This window comes from Ruditapes philippinarum, unplaced genomic scaffold (assembly GCF_026571515.1).
Source record: "Ruditapes philippinarum isolate M1 unplaced genomic scaffold, ASM2657151v2 ctg1507_1_1_1_1, whole genome shotgun sequence".
Classification (NCBI taxonomy): Eukaryota; Metazoa; Mollusca; class Bivalvia; order Venerida; family Veneridae; genus Ruditapes; species Ruditapes philippinarum.
In genome coordinates, this window is record NW_026859479.1 from 123373 (window position 1) to 145809 (window position 22437).

The 22437-nt window shown below is 30.7% G+C and overlaps 2 protein-coding genes across 5 annotated transcripts in view; one reads left to right on the plus strand and one right to left on the minus strand.

Moving 5' to 3' along the window:
* On the minus strand, positions 1-8966 carry LOC132756650 (uncharacterized). 2 transcript variants are annotated; one of them, XM_060747782.1, is made up of 13 exons: positions 8943-8966; positions 8243-8342; positions 7556-7759; positions 6964-7145; positions 6172-6331; positions 5036-5159; positions 4255-4378; positions 3642-3816; positions 2991-3166; positions 2527-2661; positions 2023-2205; positions 1246-1359; positions 1-984 (listed from the first exon to the last, which is right to left on the minus strand). In XM_060747782.1, exons 2-13 carry the CDS (start codon positions 8337-8339, stop codon positions 820-822), a joined length of 1839 nt encoding a protein of 612 aa, XP_060603765.1. In that variant the 5' UTR covers positions 8340-8342; positions 8943-8966; the 3' UTR covers positions 1-819. The 2 variants fall into 2 exon arrangements, with proteins under 2 accessions (XP_060603765.1, XP_060603764.1); XM_060747781.1 differs by having other exon boundaries at positions 2-984; positions 8815-8954.
* LOC132756648 (von Willebrand factor A domain-containing protein 5A-like) overlaps positions 8942-22437 on the plus strand; it is a 19186-nt gene continuing 5690 nt past the window's right edge. For 2 of the 3 annotated variants that reach the window (XM_060747778.1, XM_060747779.1), the window contains exons 1-13: positions 8942-9126; positions 13152-13354; positions 14576-14795; positions 16510-16679; positions 17261-17369; positions 17845-17949; positions 18543-18669; positions 19447-19591; positions 19863-19948; positions 20544-20658; positions 21214-21384; positions 21652-21823; positions 22209-22427. In XM_060747778.1, coding sequence (XP_060603761.1) covers positions 9063-9126; positions 13152-13354; positions 14576-14795; positions 16510-16679; positions 17261-17369; positions 17845-17949; positions 18543-18669; positions 19447-19591; positions 19863-19948; positions 20544-20658; positions 21214-21384; positions 21652-21823; positions 22209-22427 — 1906 coding nt within the window. In that variant the 5' untranslated portion in view covers positions 8942-9062. Of the gene's footprint in view, positions 9127-13151; positions 13355-14575; positions 14796-15591; positions 15724-16509; positions 16680-17260; positions 17370-17844; positions 17950-18542; positions 18670-19446; positions 19592-19862; positions 19949-20543; positions 20659-21213; positions 21385-21651; positions 21824-22208; positions 22428-22437 lie in introns of those variants that run through there. The other variant, XM_060747780.1, reaches the window with a different exon arrangement.

A 22437-nucleotide genomic window follows, 5' to 3' on the forward strand; every position in this document is an offset into this window, starting at 1 on the left:
AATGTGCTTTTTTGAAAGTTAATAAAAATCAATTAACTTTTCTTTTCTAATTCATTTTTTTTTCTAATATAGTATATAAATATATATTTTGTATAACTGTAAATGCAAAATAAGTAGTATATAAAACATGTGCATGTATAGTTCAAAATAGAAACAAAAATCCTAGAAATTCAACAACTATCAAGAACTTTGGATATCACATTGCACGACGCATTCTAAGTAAGAACTACATGTATAACAAAATTGATATAGCAGGTATGTTTTACCATTAGGCTACTGGAACTAAAAAAGATAAACCTTTGCCTGTCTGACCAGGCTTTATATTGTTAGCTGACAAACTTCAAATTTACATAAAATGAAAGACATACCTTATATCTCATCAATAATAAATACATCTAGTACATACATGTATATTAAACTTTGATGTTAATTAAATAACCATGTATATGAAATAAAAGTAGAGTAAGATCACAAATGTAGAAGGATCATTATTATAGAACCCGTTTTGTAAGTCAGCCCTTCCTCTTTGTAAATTATCTTTTAAAACAATTGCATTTGACTTGTCTCAATACATCAAGTTCTGGAATTAAACTGACGAGATTCTCAATAACAATGATTCATGGACTGGGGGGGGGGGGTGCTTTTGTCCTATGTGTAAATTTCATTGGGGGGGGGGGAGGGGCTTTTGTCCATCTTGTCATTTTTAGATGGGAGGGCTTTCGTCCGATGGGGCTTTTGTCCGTATCCCTTTGTAACTTCACTATTTAATTTCAAGATTAAGCGTTTAATTAAGTGACAAACTATATAGCTAGGATGATTCTAGGTCACACTACAACTGATGCCCCTGACTGTCATAATCCAGTCTACGATAAAGTCAAAATCACAGTTTTCTCGGAGACGTGTCCGTCTGTTTGCTAAACGATCTCTGATGTCATCCACCGTGTTTATACAATCTTTATACAACTTGTCTCTCGCAAGATCTCCCTGTAATACAAATACACATGTATAGAACAGAATATATTCCAATTGTAATGAAAGTTCAGGTGCAATATCTTTAATTTAGAAGTGCATATTATGCGAAGCAAATAAGCATGAAATAGTATTTAGATTTTCACAATAATGTCATAATTCAAAAGATGTATCATCTAAATAAAACAAAACAAACATTTACATGTTCAAATTTCAAATTTGTGCTGACAGTATATTACACTGTATGTATCATTACGTACAAATGTATATACTGACCTCAAGTGGTGCAGTCCTAACACTCATGATAAAATCTCTAGTTGTTCCTGTACATTTGACAGGTGGTGCTTCGTTTTTCATCATGTACTCTAGGCTATCCAGTTTGTGGTAAATCTGTGACATAATAAACATATAATTCTTAAATACATATATCTTAATGTTTGTTTTGTTGATTTAAATCAACTTTATTAAATTATCAAGTTTTAATACATTTATGTTAAGTCAAAATTTAAATTCAAAATAGTTTTGCATTGCTTTATTAAATGAATTGCAATCAAATTTTGTTTATCAGTAAAATGTAACTAACTTTATAGAAGGCTGCCAATAATGCATGGAGAAGCGCCTTGGATCTTCCTTTACTTTATTGGCTTGGTTTTCAGTTGCATTGAAACTGTAATGGTATTTTACAACTTTGCAGCTTTAATAGTTGAGAAAGAACAAAGTGTTCCCTCTGTGCATTATTTCAGGCACCCAAGAACCTAAGATTATTCCATAAATTAACTAACTTCCTAACATGAAATAATCTGAAGTCCCTGGCATGATTCAAACCTGCAGCCTTGAAGGGAAATTAGTTTGAAATCAGACTATAACTACTTAGCCATGGATATCTCTTCCTCCTCTAGTAATGGTTTAATGTTGCTATATCACCAAAACGGTATTAGTGTAACTTAATTCGACAAGAAATTCATGATATTTTACACTTAATTATTTATTACTACATGTATATCATACATCTAAATTCTAATGTAAGAATTAACAAGCAAATCAAAGGTTTACCTGATAGAATAGTTTTCTTTCCTGAGGTGCATCTTTATGTTTCTCATTTTTGATCATTTTCATGTTGTTTCTTATGAGGCCCATGTATTGTTGTATAGCCCTCTCTGATATAAACTTCTCTTTCTGTTGACATAATGCTTTCCAGGCAGGACTCATGTAATTGTGGTCATCCTTATACACAAGCTAAAACAGTAAGACAGAAACTAAAAAATATTGTTGCCAGGTGTAAAATTACCATGACTGTAAAGATCATATTCCATTATTTTTTCCAGCTTTAGTGATGGGGAAATACAGTGACTTTTAGAGTGTCATTTTGAGAATGATTTCAGGCACAAACAGGTGCATGAGTAAACCATTGACCTTCCATATGGAGAGGCGTATTGTTCTCACTTTTGAATAGCATATCTCATCTGAATAACAATAATAATGAATGCTTCAATTCAGTTAAACTGTCAAATTATCATAAATTTATTTAGACCTGAAAGGCTAAATGAATTTTTTTACCTCAAGTATGACTACACTGCCTTTTACTAACATTTCAGCAAAACATCTAGCCTCGTATGCACCATACTCTACTTCCTTATTTGGTCCCCGATTTTCTATAATCTCAGGTAATTGCTTACAAGCTGTCAAATATCGCTGTAAAAATATACGATAAGAAATTTGATTATCAAAGAGGCTTGTGTGAATATGACATAAATTTTATACAACACAAACATACCCAACCCAATGGGCCTGTAAGTTACTGTTAAACATATTTTATAACTTATCATAAATATAAAGGAATGAATTTAAACATACATGGTTCATACTTAACTTTTAAAGATTATTAAGAAAGTAAAGACCCAGTGTAATGAAAGTAGTGTTGGTGTAATGTAAATTAACTTGCTTAATTTTATAAGGATCTTTGGAATAATATAGAAACCACTCTGGAAACAATAAATAACTTTCTATTGCATGATGTATACCTCTGTATTTTCAGCATATATGATGACATAATCAGTATCACTGGTTGGTGTAGAGAGGCCATACATGTAGCTACCAGCCCGTGTTATCATCAATATCTGTTCCGGTTTAAGACCGGCAACCGGTCCACCGATCTCCTCCAGTAAACACATCATATCTGATACACCTTCTTTAACACCTTGTATAATATAGAACAATGCTTTCATAACATTGAAATAAGTTAAATACAATGTAACCATAAAATGGTCATAGGTCATCCTATCACCAATTTAGTTTATTTCCTGCCTTTCAAGACATGCAACAGTAATGAATATATCCATCTTATGAGATTTGGATGACTTGAACTTGCAAATCAACACAAAAATCACACCAATGCTTTATCACGTAAATAAATATTCAGGTAATTCAGTTTCATTATACATTTATTTATTTTTTACACAAATGTCATACAAACCACATTGTATATGATATCAAAATGATCATTTATTCAAATAAATCCAACACAAAAATGATTTATAAAATACTTATAAACCTCATAATGTTCAAGGGATATGAAATATGCTAAGAAAATTCAAGAAATTATTCAAATTTTACGATATTCTTTCACAGTTACATGGAATATACATCTTGATAAGATGGAGTAGACTACATACATATGCTTGGAGAAATTGTCCTTCCTCCCAGCCTCATTTCCATATGCCATTTACCCACAATGCTTTGTACTTCCTCTGGCTTTACAAAGTTATATTTAGGTGTTAAATGTTTGTCAACTTCTTGTTTCCATTCACACAGTTTATCAAAAGCATCTTTCTTTGACACATCAGGATTCTGCTCAAATATAAAATAATACAGCATGTATGTTTATCTGGAGCCTGTCTGGTCAACTCTATAATAAAAGTGCTTGACCAATTGATCTTTTGGTAAGGTGACTTGAATTGACAAAATGTTCTAGAAGCCAATATTTTTGAGGACAAAAACTTTAAAAAGCATTTGGATAGCTCATTACAGCATGAATTTTATGTAAAGTTCATAGAGGTATTAATCCTAGATTTATTCTTCGATGATAGATCAAAGGCTTCTGCTTTCAGGATAAAAAGTGAACAATTAAATGTGCAACAAACATGTACACCAGTAAAAGAATCCACTAATTCAATATAACATAACAACAAACTTAGCAGACTAATATAGCCACATTCAGGAAAATTTTGACTGGTAATATCTGTAACTAGCAATTCCATTAAATTGAAAATGAAACGAAATACTAACTTGATACATTGATCTCAGAATTTCCAATGATTTATGAGCTATTTCAGGAGTTGAAGAAAGCTCTTCAAACTCTCCTGTACAAGGAGGTAGATTATTTATACTGTTATAAGCATGGTTCATCAACCTATAAATAGCAAAATGAAAATAGCATTCTTCTCACATCATATATTTGTACAAGAAATCAAATAATGTAATTTCAATGAAAACCTTCAAACTAATTTTTTTTAAATATGATATTGAATAGACTCTTAGTTTTCATAATGATATCAAGCCTTATACAATGTAGTACATAATTATACTAAACTTGATTACTATAATTGAGCCGCGTCATGACAAAACCAACATAGTGCGTTTGCAACCAGCATGGATCCAGACCAGCCTGCGCTATCAATTTCTTTACTTGTAATAGAGTCGGTAAGGGAACAGCATGGATCCTGATCAGACTGCGCGGATGCGCAGGCTGGTCTGGATCCATGCTGGTCGCAAACCCATCATGTTGGTTTTGTCGTGACGCGGCTCATATATAGTTCCATATGACAAGAATGTACTGATTGTGTGTCCCTGTAGAACAATCTTTTGTCTGTATTATTATTTCCAAGATCTATGGAAAGATATGAACAACCTATAGTATATTTCATGCTAAACATCTTGGATTTTCCTGCCAGCCAGGCTTAAGTAAAGCTAATAATATTTAATGAAAATAATCACTACTCACTAAAGTTACTTTTTCTTTAAAGTTATATGTAATACATGTACAAGAGGGCAAGATATTGGGGCTAACCTAAATGAGTCGCACAACTCCCTAAATGTAGTTGAATCTTTCATCCTGAACTTGCCATCTTTACCTTTCTTGCCAATGCCACCTACTGACTGACCTCGACATGCCTCAAGAAAACCTCTAAGACCTACAAATATATGGAAAGATTTTTGCTTAAAAAATGATCTAAAAATCTTGTGAAATAGGTGCTTTTCTTTACCAGAAGTTGATGTGTGATTTCAAATTTTAATATAACTGAAAAAGTGACCATTGAAAACATTTCACCAGGAGAATTATTACAAGAATTTCCTAGGCTTTTTTTCTCTTTTTGTTACAGTACACATTTTTCAGCACTTAAATACATAAATTAAATTTGTTTACGGACACCTTCCCATATCATTATGACTAAATTATTTATAAACTTCTTTATCACATAAAATATGCTGCCATTTACGGAAAGGTAAATGCTGAATGAATTTCACTATTGGACTTGCCATGCTTTTGAATTTGGAACTGTCCACTTGGGAGTTAAAGACCCTGTATTTCAAATATTTTATGGTTTTATATCATAAATATGATGCTCATATAAAGATTTATCAATATTGTAAGTTCCAAAAAGCATAATTTGATGCTCAAATAAAGATTTATCAATATTGTAAGTTCCAAAAAGCATAATTTGTAAAGATATTACCGAATTTACATTTCATGTTAATAAAGGGAGGTAATTAGAAATTTATTTTTGAGAAAGTCTAAGCCAAATTTTTCAATAAGAAATGAATGCATACATTTTAATGATTACTTATAAGGCGTATAAACATTTGCAGTACATATTTAACATATTCTTGGACGTTTGGAAATTGTTTTAGAAGAATAAATCATAAGCATATATAAAGCTTCACTTAAGTGCTGTTACATCCTTAATTGCAACAAAAGGATTTCAATATCAAAATACAAAAATTGAGCATATTGCCTGGCTAGACTGTAGAGATGTGCATGCTTTCTTGGAACTATACAGATAGCAAAGGCATTTTTTGGTTCAAACAGAATAATGGCTTAAATCTAAATTATGTTGAAATTTCTTCTTTTGTCATTAAAATTTAAATTCTTAAAATACTGAAAAAAAAATCTTTTTTCATTAAAACAAAGATAAGTGCTCAAACCTGTAACTTGACTATAATGTAGCCTAGATCTCAACTGTTTCCACATATCTGTCTCAAACAAAACTGCTGACTGTGGACAGTATAAGGCCTCAACAATACGAGTCTTTCCCTTGACAATAAACTGTACGAAATGGTTCAATTCACATGCATACAACCATTGCTGAAAAACAAGGAAAAACATGCATATAATAAACTTTGAAGGCATTTGATACATATTATTCTCTTCTTCTAATGCTCAAATCAGAAGTGAGATGACCAAATTGCTTAAAAGAACCGGTTTCTGTAAATATTACATTAAGCATATAATACATCTAAAAATGCAGATTGTTTAGACACAGTTAATATGCCAGCATATAGCATAAATGACCTTCACAAACAAACAATATCAAATAGGTAAAACACAAACAAACTACTCCTAAATCATTATAAAATGCTAGAGTAATTAAACCTAGTTTAATGAATCAAAGTAGAACTAGTCCAGTTTAAATGAATTTGTGATTGTATGATATTTTTCAAACGATGATGATAGTAATACAGGCTGGGTGATTATGTGCCATTTGTTTACAGTAACATTTGATGACCAATAATGGCCGCACCCATGACTTAAAAGTTATTTGCTTATCTCATTATATCTATCAATATTTTCATAATGAACAAATACCATATTCCAGACAAATATTTGATGATTTCAATGGCACTTATTTCACCAACGTAGCTCTTTTACTTTTGTATTTCCAAACCGGTCAAATTGAATTTAAATATATATAAAATGTAATGGGGAAAAAACTATACCATATCTACAACATTAGTCTGTTCAATAATATGATGATTGTGGGGTGCCATAAATCTCTCTAGTGTTGACTGGTATACTATAAATAGATTGTTATATTTGGCATGCTCTCCGCGCTCTTTTTGAGTACACCCATACCAAGGGCAGGTTATTAAAGCTGCAAACACAATATCAACATCCTCGTCTGAAAAGTAGATCAAACATGTTATCATCACTGACCAACGTTTATAATAACTTCATTATTAGTAATAATAAGTGACATCCAGCATTGAATTATAGCAATTTTTTATATTCTTGCCTTTTTTTCTCTGCCTTAAATAAAACTATAGGTATTTTTTATGTGAGAAGCCTATGCTTGCTGGTTCTTCCTTGTTGCATGGGTGTATCAAAAAATATGCACGGATAATGTACATTAAAGGTCTCCCTTTACATTGAAAAAGTTTATAGGTCATTCTCCCCTACTAACACTCAAATCAAAAGCATCATGAGATAAAATGCCTTGAGACAATAAATAAAATTTTAATGTTTTAAAAAAGCAAAACCACACTACATGAATAATTCAACTTAAGTTATACAATCAATATAGACAAATACCTTGGAAAGACTGTTTTATCAGTTTACTGAAATTCAATCTAACAGAATCTGTCAATGAGGAGGGAACATGCATCAAGGTCAACTGTTTCAATTCCAGAAGCCATTCTTGACTGACCTCTGGAGCTGTGACCTTGACCTCTGACCCTTCAAGGCTAGATTTGATAGATCTTAAATTTTCCAGGGTGTCCACACATTTCTGAAAAACTGAAAGGTAAAAATGATAATAGAATTGATTTATGAAATAAAACCACTATGGCTATGAAATTTGTTAAGTTACACTTTTTTCATGTTTGGTCTGATATTGCATGGTGTCTGATTTAGTTTGACAGATTTTTTTTTATTTCTGAAATCCTTGAAATTACCAAAACTTTAATGACATTTTTTTTCCATCTTAAGAAGTACAAGTCCATTAAAAATAATTTGCTTGAAAAGATTCAAACCATGATTTATACATTAATTTAATTATTATTTTATCTAGTTTCATCAGTTAAAATTGAGCTACAAACAGTATAGACCCTGGTCAATCTCATTAAAATTATATCCTAGCACTACCCTTAGCTAGGTATCAAAGAGTAATGGAATGAAAACGATGATCTAATTTTAATGAGATTGAGACCTTGGTCAGACTGTTTTACAAATTATGTAGCAAATGCTAAACACAATCAGTTTCAGTAGGTTTAATTTTACCTGACTCTTCTGTAAGCTCTATGTTTTGTTTCAACTGATTATATAATCTCTCTACAGCCTGCAGTGCATCACAACTCTTGCTGACACTCAAATCCATTTCCTATAAATCAAAATGTAGAAATGATAAATTTAAACTTATATAGTTTATTGTCTTACAATGCTTGTTTGTTATCTCAGGGCTTTTTTAACATGTTGGAAAAATTACACGTCCGCTGTTGACTCTAAAATTTGGCAACATGCAGTAGCTGGGACGTAGCGATAGAGCAATTTATTATAAAGAGATAGAGCTCTATAATACCAGGGCAGGTGTGTAAAGCATACAAGAGACCCCTAAATTTAACAAACTTGGAAGTGAAATGATGAATATTTCCGACAAAGTCCACGGCATGAATTCAACATTCAGATAGCCTTTCTACATGTTACAATTTAATGAACTTTAACTAACAGTTAGAGTGAAAATATTCAAGTGTTCAATGACAAAATATTTTATTCAAAATAGACCTACAGTACCCTGAGATAGTGTAGATATACAGTGCAGTACAGTTACAAATTAGAGAATCTATGTGTTTTACCTTTAAGTTTAACACTGTCAACACAACACAAGGTTACAGTTTTAAAATTTCAAACAATTAAATTATGTGAATGTCAATAAATATACGCCAAACAGTAAATTTCATCAAGAATCTGAAATAATTTATACATTGCACAAGTGTAGTAAAAATCTACCTTTACACCGTTTAAAAGTAAATATCCGGGTACGAAATTAGGCAAACTTTGTGCAATCTGCAGGGAATATTTTACGGTCAATAAGTGTATAAACATGACTAACAATGATGAAGGTTATCAGGATCGTTTTGGGTTGTTATCAGAGAACGGTGGAATAGGTAATACTGGAACAGAATAGCTTAGTTATAAATAATATAGGGCAAAACTTGTTCACTTGTTTCGTCCAACAGGCGTTTCGTACCCAATCAAAACATAGCTTTATATAAAAAAGTATTATTACTTTGTTTTAATTTGATGTCATTTCAGCTATGATGAAATTCTGTATAATTAATTTCTAGAACATGTCTTTTAGCAATAGGTCCACTTTTCTAAAAAAAAAAAAAAAAGGCATTAATTTTGTCTCAATGTTGGTCAACCTTTTTGGTTAAGTTTTCGTTTAAGTTCAATAACTTCAAGACCTACATTACTATTACATTTAAACTTTATATTATATTCGGATGCACATAATGTCATTGATGAGCTATACATGTCATAACCATGTAAAACAGGTATTTGGAAGTGACCATTAAATGTCTAAAAACCATTAGAATTATATATGATGTAAAAGAATTCATATTGTATGAAATACATTTTTAATTCGCATTTAGTTCAATATTGATTAACGACATCAGCAGATCTATGTTCAATGTTAACCATTTTCACGCTGTATCGTGAAAATATTATGAAGAAGGTAATAAAATCACTTTTTTTTCCTAACAAAATGAATTAAAAATGTAGGTAGAAAGTAAAATACAATGAAGTCATAAACTTTTTGTATTTAGATGTGTGGTGACAATCAGAATAATGCTGAGATAGATTGTAACCCAATGTCAAAATATTTTCCCAGTTACCAAAAGTTTTAAGCCACTGAATGATTTTCAAACAGTTATAGTGCTGGTGTCGTGACATTGGTATATTAGGTACAAAATTTGTAGCCAGTGACAGCCATAGGTCAAGGTCACTTGTATATTTACCTATAATAAGCAATACGTTAAGGTGAATTTACTAAGAGCTTATGAAAGCTGTTCACTTCAAATATGTTTTGTTGTTTTTTGCATTTTCAAAAAGACTGACCCCATATCACAAGGGAAGAAAATACTAAAATTATATTTAGCCCCTTTTCTGACTTAAATTTTTGGCTCTGATTGACCTTTTGTTAAGGTTTTTTTTCAAAACCTATCATTTATATTCATTTTCACTTAAAATATTTGTTCACTATCAAATTGTAATACATTTCTAAAGGGCAAATAACCATGAAAGTGATATTTCCGAAATTTAACTCCTTGTTATATTTGAATATTTCCTAATTTTCAAAAGTTTCCAAAAACTGTAAGAGATATTCACTAAAGACTTAAAATACTTGTTTACTATGAAACAAAATTATTCTATTTCATCTGTTCTGCTCCAGAGCTTAGGAAAGTAGAGCGAACTTTCAAGGGTGAAGTTCAGAATCTTTCACTGTATGAAGTGATAATAAATATTTTCATTTTAATTTTGAATAACTGGTTTTAGCATTTATAGCTAATGAAATATTATGGTTGTGACACATTTTTAAAGGAATGAGAAAAATACTGATGGACATTTTTTTTAATGACACATTAAGTAACATAATTAAAAATTACCATATCATAATTCAGCAAAGGATAGTTACAATAGTGGAAAAAAAGTAAAAAGAAACAAAACAAAAAAAAAACCATATTTTTTGTTGGATACAAGGTCAAGTTCAGAACATTTTGTTTACATCTAATATTGTCAGGAAACAATTTCTGTTTCTGTCTATAAGTTATGTTCTGTAGATATTGGCTGTTGTCCAAAAAAGAAAACATAGGTAAATAATATAATAAATGCCTCTGTTACTCAGGCTTTAGTACATGTACTATGAAAATATTAATCAAAAGTATTGTTAAAGTTGTTCATTTTGTTGTTATTGAAGTATTAATGCTTTTCACAAAGTTTTAATTCAGCTTGTATAAATTTGAAAGAAGCTAGCAATAGAGCACTCCTGAGTAATATATTTTAAAGTTAGTTTATTTCATTTATTGATATGTATTTACCATTTTTCATATTCATGCATGTTTATACAATGTATTTGTTTTATATGAAGATGAGCTGTATATGCTTAATTCAAAATAAAATATATGTTCTGTTCTGTAATTTTAAAGCATGTAACATTGCTTGGAAATAGTAGGTGGCTATAAATTATATAAATGTTGTTTGTAGCTTGATTAAAAAAAAATATTGCAAATTAGATGAAAGGTGACCATAAGGCTTTTATTCCTGTATGGTATTAATGATTCTTTAATAAGTTGTAAATTGAATAGAAATGTTTTCATAGAAATGTTGATAAAATGGAACAAAGAAGTTTGGGAATTTTATTGGGAAATTTGTAATTTCGTCTACAGCATTTGCTTAAGTATTAGAATCTGATAAAACAATAATACTGGTAAGACTTTGTTAGAAAACTTTTATAGGAATCTCTACCAAAATACCTTAAGGAGCATTTTGTACCCCTTAATCAGGTCCATGACCGCTGTACCAGGTCCAGAGTGTCTGCACTTTCATCATCAGATTCCTGTGTAAGCTATTCTTTTAGTGACACAGGACGATTTTCTTTACCAAAGGTAGGAAGCTTTGGTAGAAAATCTTTTGCTTTTAATGGTATTTCACTATGGAACGGCCTTCCTCAAAATCTTAGAAATATTCAATCTTCCCACACCTTCAAGCATGCCATCAAAGCCCATTTAATGGCCAGTTAATTTTAGTTTATTTTTCAATAGTATTTGAATCTTTTAATAGTCTTAATAGAGTCCCAGATTTAACTTATTCTTAAGTTTAAGCACAACACACATATGTTGTGTCCTTTAGTAATTTACCCATTTTTAGCTTGCACATTTAACGTTTTATAATATTTTTATTAAATTTTTACAGTTTGACTGACAATTTTCTGTGATGCACTATTTCATGATTCATTGATGTGATACAAACTTGAACTGTGATTTTAATGTGATACAAACTTGGACTGTGATATATTGTGATCTCAACTAAATTATTGCAATTAATGCCTTATTAGTAAAAGAAATTATTTCAATTTCATACAAAATAACATGACTTTCTGTGTCATGCCTCCAATGTCAGGGACCACAATGGAAATAAGAGGAATCCTTTCCTCTTTTTTGTGTTATCCCTGGTATTGGTGGGCACTACATGGCTCATATATTTATATTTTGTTGTATACTTATGTCATGTGATATTTCTAGTCTCTTTAATATTTTGATTATTGTTATATGTATTGTATCATTATGCATCATTATGTCATTGCCATGTCATGTACACTTTTACCGAATAAAAAATTATTAAATTAAAAAAAATTACACAGAGGAACAAAAGTCTAAAAACATAAAGTATTAATTTCTTACATTGATCAACTGTGGTTCTTAAAACAGAAAAATATGGAAAAGATAATGAATGAATATACTCATAATTAAATTAAATGTCATATTTTTGTGCGATTTTTAGCCAAATTTTCACAATTAAAATAATTATTTGAAAAAAAAAGTAGTGCCAGAGTGCACAAGTTACTGTATATCAAATACATGAGTAGTACATAAATCTCAGTAAAAACAATTACAGTGAAGCTTTGTCAAAAAACCTGGTAGATTCCCTTGAAGAGTCTGTAAGACATTAAAATAGTTTGCTGACCTTATTTTAATATGACATTATTTTTACACATCAGTAATCTCTGAATGTACAGTTTAAAAGTACTTTCAGATGAGCAAAAAAAATGCATAAATATCTACAGTCCCTATATGATTAACATGTTTCATGAAAAAAATTGAGCTGAATCTTTAATCACCATATTTCTTCTCTTTTACTAATGGATAGAAGGAGAGCTATTTTGCATATTTTGTGAAATTTTGATGAATTTAAAGTGCCTTTTACTGAGCTAAATTACTTTAGAAATTAACTAAATTACTTTATATAGAAGCTTGACAATATTTTCAGCATTTTAAAGTTTATATATTTACTTGACAATATATTAAGTATTCAAAACATTTTCAAAATTTTCATACTTGAAAAAAACATATAAACAGATTCAATATGTCGTTCACATTGCTCATATTTGCAAATGTTATTTTATTTTCAGTTCCTTTGAAAGCTATAAAGGTTGATGTTCAGATATTTGGCTATGTAGCTGAAGTGACCTCCACACTGACCTACATCAATACAGAGGAAACCCCAGTAGAGGCGGTGTTTACATTCCCTGTAGATGATGGCAGTGCAGTGTTTCAGTTTGAGGCTCACATTGATGGCCATCATATTACAGCTGAAATCCAGGAACGAGAGCAGGTACACAACAAGAGTATATCTAGGGTTTTATACTAGGTGTGATGCATTTTCCAGAAGGGGTTTGGCATTTTACCAGTTTTCCAGAGGGAGTCGGGAATTTCTTTTGCAATTTCACTAGAAAAACATAAGTTGATATCCTACATTTGTAACCTTGATCCAATATATTTTATTTCATGCATATTCTAAAACATAAAAGCCTAATCCCAAGGAGGAGGGAGGGGGGAGGTAATAATCCCCAACACCCCCTTCTGGATCTACTCATGGCACTTGTAACAGCTATGAGTTTATTTCAGTCTTTATATATCAGTATTATACATGTATATGATATGACCAATTTTATGAACTTTTTATGTGGTCATCTTTAAATGAAGGGAAAGAAACCAGAACAAAAAATTACAAGCTGTTGTTAGTGTCTAATTTTACAAAATTGGACTATATTTATTTTTATCTGCCCTTAGTCATTCATTCTTGCAAAGCTATTAAGCAAATCATCAGATACTGAAATGTAAGGTTTGTGATATTCTTTTATTAATAGTCTCCATCAGAAATTCAGGGCTGACAGTTATATTCAGGGCAAGTTGGCCTTATAACAGGTGACTTGTACTTCAAGAAGGACTGTGCTTGGATAACAGTATCATACTAGTATAAAGAATAGCTATACCTTTACCTGATTTTATAATAACCTTGACTTTTTGGAAATATCTTTGAATAAATAATAAAACAAGATACCTTAACAACTAAATCCTAAAATTTAGCAGGTTACAGTATAGACAGAGGGTAATAATGCCTTAAATAGGTCACTTTTATAAGAGGGTTAGTTGAATTTAAGTCAATTACATTGTAATGAATAAAGCTGGGTGAAGGGTTTTTTTTTAAAGAAGTTTTAATGGAATGTAAGATGTGTGGATATTAAACATGAATTGCATATACATGTGTAATTATGTTATTCATAATTCTGTAATTGAGCTTTGCCATGACAAAACCAAAAATAGTGCGTTTGCGACAAGTATGGATCCAGACCAGCCTGCGCATCCATGCAGTCTGATCAGGATCCATGCTGTTTGCCTACAAACCCTATTACAAGTAGAGAAACTGATAATGAACAGCATGGATTCTGATCAGACTGTGCGGATGCGCAGACTGGTCTGGATCCATGCTGGTCGCAAACACATTATGTTGGTTTTGTAATGGCATGGCACAATTATCTTTGTATATTATCAGGCTAAATTGACATACCAAGATGCTATTGAACGTGGTAAAACAGCGTTACTATTAAAGGAAGATACCTCTGCTGGGGACATCTTCAGTTGCATGCTGGGAAATTTGCCAGCCCAAAGTGAGGCTACACTTGTGATGAAATATGTGACACAGTTACCACAAGAGACTGATGGTCAATTTAGGTTTACACTTCCTACAGTTCTTAATCCAAGATACTCTTCAGGTATTACTGAACTAAATATAGAATAAATATGATAAATGCATGAAACTGTAGGATATTTGTAGTATTAAATAAGAAAGGTTTTACACAGCTGTATTATACTTTTTTAAGTGACTACTCCTATTACCCTTATCAAAGAGTGTTATGTTTCCCTTAAAAGGAAATTCATGTGATAATTGCAGAATGCATGTAGTTTGATTGTGTAATGTAATGAAATTTTTACTTTTTTGTGTAAAACATCAGTAACTTATAATATCCTTCATTTCTGTAATCATGGAAACTTTATATAATGTGTTAATTTTCTTAAATACTTTTTTCATAAACACTAGTTTTCATTGAAAGCAAGAATATTTATATCTAGCCAATAACATAGATAATCAACATACATGTGAACACTCCCACTGGAAGACTCCCACTTTCTGTAGCCATATTTTCAAAGGTTTTTCTTAAAATAAGGGGTATTTTTAAAAAATTAAAGAAATCTCCCTTTTTTTGATATCAGAACTTTCTTCTTTGTTTATTCCAAATTCTAAAATCTCCCTCTTTTTGAAGAAAAATCTCCCTCTTGTCATCAAAAAAAGTTCACATGTATGAATAAAGAAAGGACATGATAAGTTACTGATGTTTTTAACTTTTACAAATTGAAATTTCATTAAAATCCTCTTGAAGATTGCTTAGAAAAACAGAAAATTTTAGCTAATATTTTCAATGTTTTGCATATGTTTTATGTATATTAGTATATACATGTATGTTTTTTTATGTATAAATATGTTACTTTATTGTTTGCATGCTTCACCAGTTTCCTACTAAAGAAATGATGTGGTGTTACATTAGTCTTGTTGCTATGGGAATGTTTGACATGTTGCTAAGAAAAACCAGTTACACAGTTTGTCAATGGGTTATGATGGTATAAGCAATACAGATATTATTGGTATGTTAGCTAAATGTATTTTTAATTTAATTTTTCAACTTTTATGAAAGTGCATGAACATTTATTGTATTGTGTCTTATACATGTTTGAAAATCTAACAACCTTTTAATTAATAAACTCCCTAACCATGTAGATTCAATTCTGTCAGGAGCAAGGGGCTGTTTCCTTGAGCAAGAAACTTTACACTCATTGTTCAGTACTGGTTGGTTCCAGGAATGGATTTGAGGGTATGTTTATAAGCTAATGGCTTCCTACACAAACAGACTTAAATACTTTGGTAAATTCTTTATAAACTAAGTGCTTAGTAATTAATCACTTAGACACACTGACCTTTATGATTACATTACTGTACATGTCAAATGGAACTGTTCATTATCAACAACAATACACGCAATATAAAATGAGGTGATGTTATTCATAGCTTACACCCTGAACATCAACTAGATTGTGATTGCTGTCTGAATTGAGAATCAATTTATCTTGCATTTGCTTCCTAAAATTTGAAAGTCAAACACTGTTTTAGAGAATTCAGCCATATTAATGGTAACAAATAAAGGTTTCCACTCCAGTAAGATTAGTCCTTACTATACTTACTTATTATTATATAGTGTTACTAAAGTAAGAGATTATAGTAATACCAGCAATTCAGATTCATACTTTTTTTAATGATAATTTTAAAAGAATTTGGAATAGCGAAAATCATGCCAAGTGTTAAAATAAAGTGTATAAAACTGGTATGCAGTTTTCATAAAAAAAGAACTCAAAAAGTTAAATGACTTTATAAAGATGTAGGTAGTACAGTTTCTGCAGAGGGAGCAACTTATGTCCCGCCTTCCAAGATTCCGTATGAGTTTAGAATGACAGCTACAGTAAAGGGTTACCACAGGGTTAATTCTGTGATGTCATATAAAGATAAATTGAATGTTCAGCTTGAAGAAAATGGAAAAATTGCAAAGGTAAGGCTGATTTAATTTCATTAATAGGGAGCAAATAGTTTTGCAAGATGAAACTGATACAAAAAAATTCTATGTATGTCTATGTAATGGTAACGATGGGTAAAGTAAGTAATTCAAAAAGAAAAAAAAAATAATTATATATGCCTTATTTTTCCAGCCAATTTTGCTTTAAAAAGCAGAGGATTTGGACCAAAATGAGGTGTTTTTTTTTTCTTGCAAGCATAAACCAATCATAATCTTTAAAATATGCACAAAATCATATCCTTGTTCACATTTTGTTATAAAAATGAATATTTCTTCAATGAAATAGAATATTTCACTGTTTTAAAGTATGATAAATAACATTTACTTCAATACAAGGATAATAAGTTAATAACAGCTTATGATATTTTAAACATTCATTGATTAAGGCAGGTATGAATTTATGCAAGTTATTCAAGTTTTGAATAAGTTAGTTCATGTTAAGAGTTATGCAAGTATGAAAATAAATAGATTGTTAAAAAATATGTGTTATGACAGTAAGGAGATTGTACATGTAATATTATAATAAGGGGTACATAAAATTTCTTTTTTTCTTACAGGTAAACCTTTGTGAAGAGTTCAAATTTGACCATGACCTAAGTTTTCTTGTGCAATATGATTGTCCATATAGTCCACAGGTAGTGCTAGAAAAAGGAAATCCTGAAGCAGGTACATATTCATTGGCTAAATTTTACCCTTAACCTCCTAGATTTATGTAATGGATTTGCCATACTTTGAATTTAGAACAGTTCATTCATAGTTTAAGGAATATCAAGATCAAAATCCAAATATAATGAATAAATAAAAGAAAACATAGTACAAAAGGAAGATTTAGATATATATATTTTCATAGAGTTTTATAGTAGAAGTGCTTTATTGAAATAAAGACTGTAAAAAGGGGCAATTTTAAGTGCATGTACTATATTACTATTCTTGTGGATGATTTGGATTCATACCTACATGTACAGTAGACTCTGCTATCTGATTTATATTGTTATATCCAGATATCATTATATCCAAGTGACAACCAATTTGAAAACAAGAGTCAGGACTGCGGCAACAGCTTTGATATAGGCGATAAAATATCATTAATAGCGATATTGTTTAAAGTGGAGTGAACTATATATATTTTTAACATTTTTAGAGAGTTTATTGAAAGAAGACATGTTGATGATAAGCTTCCATCCAGATCTGAAAGAAGTTTCCATGGCAACCAATGGGGAATACATATTTGTTATTGATCGATCAGGTAGGTGTTTAATTTGTTAGTTTTAGTATTAACATGTACAGCTAACTACTTACTTGGCTAGAGGTACCAAGATTTTGGTCAATCAACACACTTCGAATCCACAAGGTCAAATCCTGACCACATCATGGTTTCAGGACAAGAGAGTTTGGAACGAGGTATTGTAATAAAACTTGGTGTATAGCAACATTATGTGGAGACCCTGGTTGGTATTGCATTTAGCCCCCTGGGGTCAAGGTCACCATTACTAATAATAGAAAAATGGTTTCTGGACAATAACTAAAGTTAGGAATGAGATATTGTAATCAAATTTAGTGTTTAGCAAGCTTATATGAAGACCCCTGTTGGTCAAATAATTGAAAAAAACCTTGGTACACAGCTGATACTTCTTTTACCGTAGGTTGAGTTCAAATTTTTCTTCAGACCACGTATTTTTCAAAAAAACTCAAATTTGCTGGTTGGGGTATTAATCACCTTCAGTGATAGGTCTAGTTAAATTTAAGATATGTTTCATGTAAAACTTAAATATCAATTTACTGATAAACTATAATATAGGCAATAAAATTTTAGATATGGTATATTTTTCTATTTTTCAGGAAGTATGCAGGGAGATAAGATACAGAGTGCTAGAGAGGCTCTGCTACTTTTCCTGATGAGTTTACCGGCTGATTGTTACTTTAATATTGTTAGTTTCGGTTCATTTTTTAACTCCCTTTTCCCTACGTAAGTTGTATTTCTTTAAATTCATTGAAATAAGAATATCAATATTTTTTCTCATCAATATTTCTCAAACTATTGATCACATTTCTTCAAACTTGTGTAGTATCCTATGTGCTTTTACTTTTCTTATGAAAAAGCACAGTCCAATTTTAGGGTACTCTCTTATTTGAAAGTATTTGGATTAAAATTGTACTTTAATCATGTTGGCCTGGACAATCATGCTTCATACAAGGCATCTTGAATTCACATTTAGACAACTAATGCTCATAGAGGGAAACCACATTTCAATTTGTCTGAACAGATTGTTAAAAAGCATGTGTTCTGCAGCTTTGTTGGACCATATATTCAAACGTGTCTACGTAGACTGACCTTGGAATTTTTAGAAAGAAGTGATCTCAGTAGAATTATGATCTTATTAAGGAGGTGAAGCTGATAAAACCTGTTCAATCATGTTTTTATACTCTGGTCAAATCTGCATGAACTAGAGAGTTTTAAAATAATATGTCCTGATGCACATGACTGATGTAAGAAAAATAATTATAAAGCATTCCAAATTATATTTGACTACATTATACTATTTTTTATAGCATTAACATTATTTCTTCCTAGACAACCAAAATTTAAAACTGGCAAATTTCTATATTATTTATCAAAAAGTAAATAGTTAAATAATGGATACTACTGACAGTTTTACTTTCACTGGTTTTCTCATGGAGATGGTCTTTAACATAGGTTGGATATACTTTAAGATGTTTACAAAGACTTCTATTTTTGTAACAGGGAAAGTAAGAAATACAGTAGTGAAAGTTTAGATGAAGCTTTTACACTACAGAAAACCATGGAGGCTGATATGTATGGCACAGAGATACAGAAACCTTTGACCCATGTCTTTAATATGGACCCCATAGAGGGACATCCTCGCAGGGTAAATATCTTTTTGATTTTACATGCACCATTTTATCAATATACTTAAAGTCCTCATTTAAACATAGATATAATTATGTAGATTGAATTTTCTTTAATGTATTATGTACAGTACTGAAAAGTATCATAAAAAATAAACAACAAAGGTTTTGAAAATTTCATTAGCTCTAAAACTATGGATTTCGGATTAAACTGTGTTGTATTTATTATCTTTACACATTCATTGTCTATTGCTAATATTTGAATGTAAGAATTGTGTTTTGTTCACTCAGGTGTTTGTGTTAACAGATGGAGAAGTGGATGATATAAGATGTGTAACACAGCTTGTGAAAACACATACACATAACTCTGATACCAGGTATAAACCTGAGAAATAAAATCGGTCTCAGTGGTGTTTATCTGCTATTTAACACTGGTTTGGAGTTTTGATGCGTAGGAATTGAGCACTAAAGCCATAGGCCTGAGTGGTTAACTTTTTCGTGGCAAAACGACAAACCAGTGTTAAATAGCCCATAAACACCACTCAGACCAATTATATTTTAGTGTAACAAGACAAAATAAGCAACTTTAAATTTGCCTATTGATATCCACATAAATAGTAATGAACAGTTCTAAAAATTGAACCTGGACAAGTTTAAGAAATTCAGCAAGATAAGTGTTAACATTTTAAGCATTCAGGCAGGCACACCTATTGTTATATGAACATTTTTAGTTTGCCTTCAGCTATAGCTAAATGTATAGAATACTTACATAGATTTATATGCAAATATATTTAGCAGTTGTAGTCATATGGAAAAAATGTTAAATACTGGTAGCAAATCCAGGAAGACTTTACTAAATTATGGTATTGCAGTGAAAAAATGGTACAAATTATGCTTAATCACAAACCAAAAAAGGAACATTTTTTAAAAAAAAAAAAAACTAACTTTTTCATTTTACTTTATAAAATACAGGGTTTTTGCTCTTGGTATTGGTGATGGTGCCTCAACTGCACTAGTTAAAGGTATTGCCAATAATGGAGGTGGCAAGTCTGAATTGGTAGTGGAGGAGGAAAGACTCCATTCTAAGGTAAAGTTTTCTAGAGAAATGAAATGGAGCTTTCCGGGTTTAAGCAGTAAAATATTTAGCCCGGGCTATTATACTTATTGCCTGGTCAAACTTCTTATTAACTTGATGCTGGTAGTTGTATAATTAATGCTTTTCTTTAAATTAACAGATGATTTCTTTAATTAAATGTCGGAATTAGCAGGTAGTTTCTTTATCAGGTAATAATCCTGAAATCAACAGGTGATTTCTTTAATTAAAAAATTGATTTCTTTAATTTAACAGGTGATTTCTTTAATTAAACAGGTGATTTCTTTAATTAAACAGGTGATTTCTTTAACTTAACAGGTGATTTCTTTAATTAAACAAGTGATTTCTTTAATTAAACAAGTGATTTCTTTAATTTAACAGGTGATTTCTTTAATTTAACAGGTGATTTCTTTAATTAAACAAGTGATTTCTTTAATTAAACAAGTGATTTCTTTAATTAAACAGGTGATTTCTTTAACTTAACAGGTGATTTCTTTAATTAAACAAGTGATTTCTTTAATTAAACAAGTGATTTCTTTAATTTAACAGGTGATTTCATTGTTGAAATATGCCATGCAACCAGCCATAACAGATGTTAGAATAAACTGGGACCTACCTGCTGGACTGACCCCAATTACCATTCCATCAGAGCCACCTGTTAACATATACGCTGGAGAAAGACTCACCTTGTTTACAATACTTCGAGGATATTGTGCTAATGTATGTTCATAGTAATTATACTCTGAAACTTCTATACTGTAATTAATCATGATAACAGAAAAAAGATGCAATGCATATGTTTCATTGAAATGCCCAAACATTTTTATCAAATAACATGGATAAGTTTTTTAAAAACTTTTAAACAAGTTGATTAAAAGAGTGATAATGTAATGTTTTATTTTTTATTGTGTTTTTGAAAGGTAATATACAGTAGAACTGCTGAATAAGTAGTTTTTATTCATTTATTGCTTATATTTATTTTGTCAGCACAACAATGTATCTGGGTCAGTAACATTGAATGGTCAACAAAGTGGAAATCCAGTCTCGTATAAAATGACCTTCACCTTGCAAAATACAAATGATTTAAGTACATCTGCACCTATTCATCGGCTAGCAACAAAAGCTCAAATCAAACTTCTGCAGGATACAGTAAATGCAGGCGAGATTTTTTTATTTATGATGAGCTTTAATTGAATTGTCAAATATGTGAATATGTTAAAAATACTTCAAATTTAGATATTGTTGTTGGAGGTGAATTTATAACTATTTAATAATTTATGTGGGAGCCTTCTTATTTTTCAGGCTTCATATCTCCATAATGATGATGAATTCTGTTATTTTATGAAACTATTACGTTATTGAAGCTTTATGATAATGTATTAGTGCTAGATAGGGAACCTATGGTATTTCTCCTCTTCCTAGAATATAAAGTCATTTCTTTACCTTACTAGTTTAGGTATGACCTAAAACTAAACAAATATAAAAACATGTTATTTCTCGTAGCATTAACATGTGTTTAATCTTTGTAGAATATTTATTTTTAGATGTTTCAATTTTGAATCCAATTGAAGTGGAAGAACTTTGTGTGAGGATATTCAGTTTAAGTTGTCTAGGCAATGTTGTGTCAAGGTATACAGCCTTTGTTGCCATAGATACCAAAGGTAAAAAGGTGATTGGTGACAAGAAGACAAGGAAGTGCCCAGTACCAATGAACACTGTAGAATATAGGGATGGCATGTATGATGCTAAATTAATGAAGGAAGGTGTGTAAAT

What these genes read in the sequence shown, in the direction of transcription:
- LOC132756650 (XM_060747782.1), bottom strand. Translation starts at nt 8,339, where the DNA reads ATGGATTTGAGTGTCAGCAAGAGTTGTGATGCACTGCAGGCTGTAGAG. An exon ending in GACAATTTCTCCAAGCATAT is followed by an intron (nt 3,167 to 3,641) that starts GTATGTAGTCTA and finishes ATATTATACAAG; the next exon opens with GTGTTAAAGAAGGTGTATCA. An exon ending in GCAGTGTAGTCATACTTGAG is followed by an intron (nt 2,206 to 2,526) that starts GTAAAAAAATTC and finishes TTACTGTTTTAG; the next exon opens with CTTGTGTATAAGGATGACCA.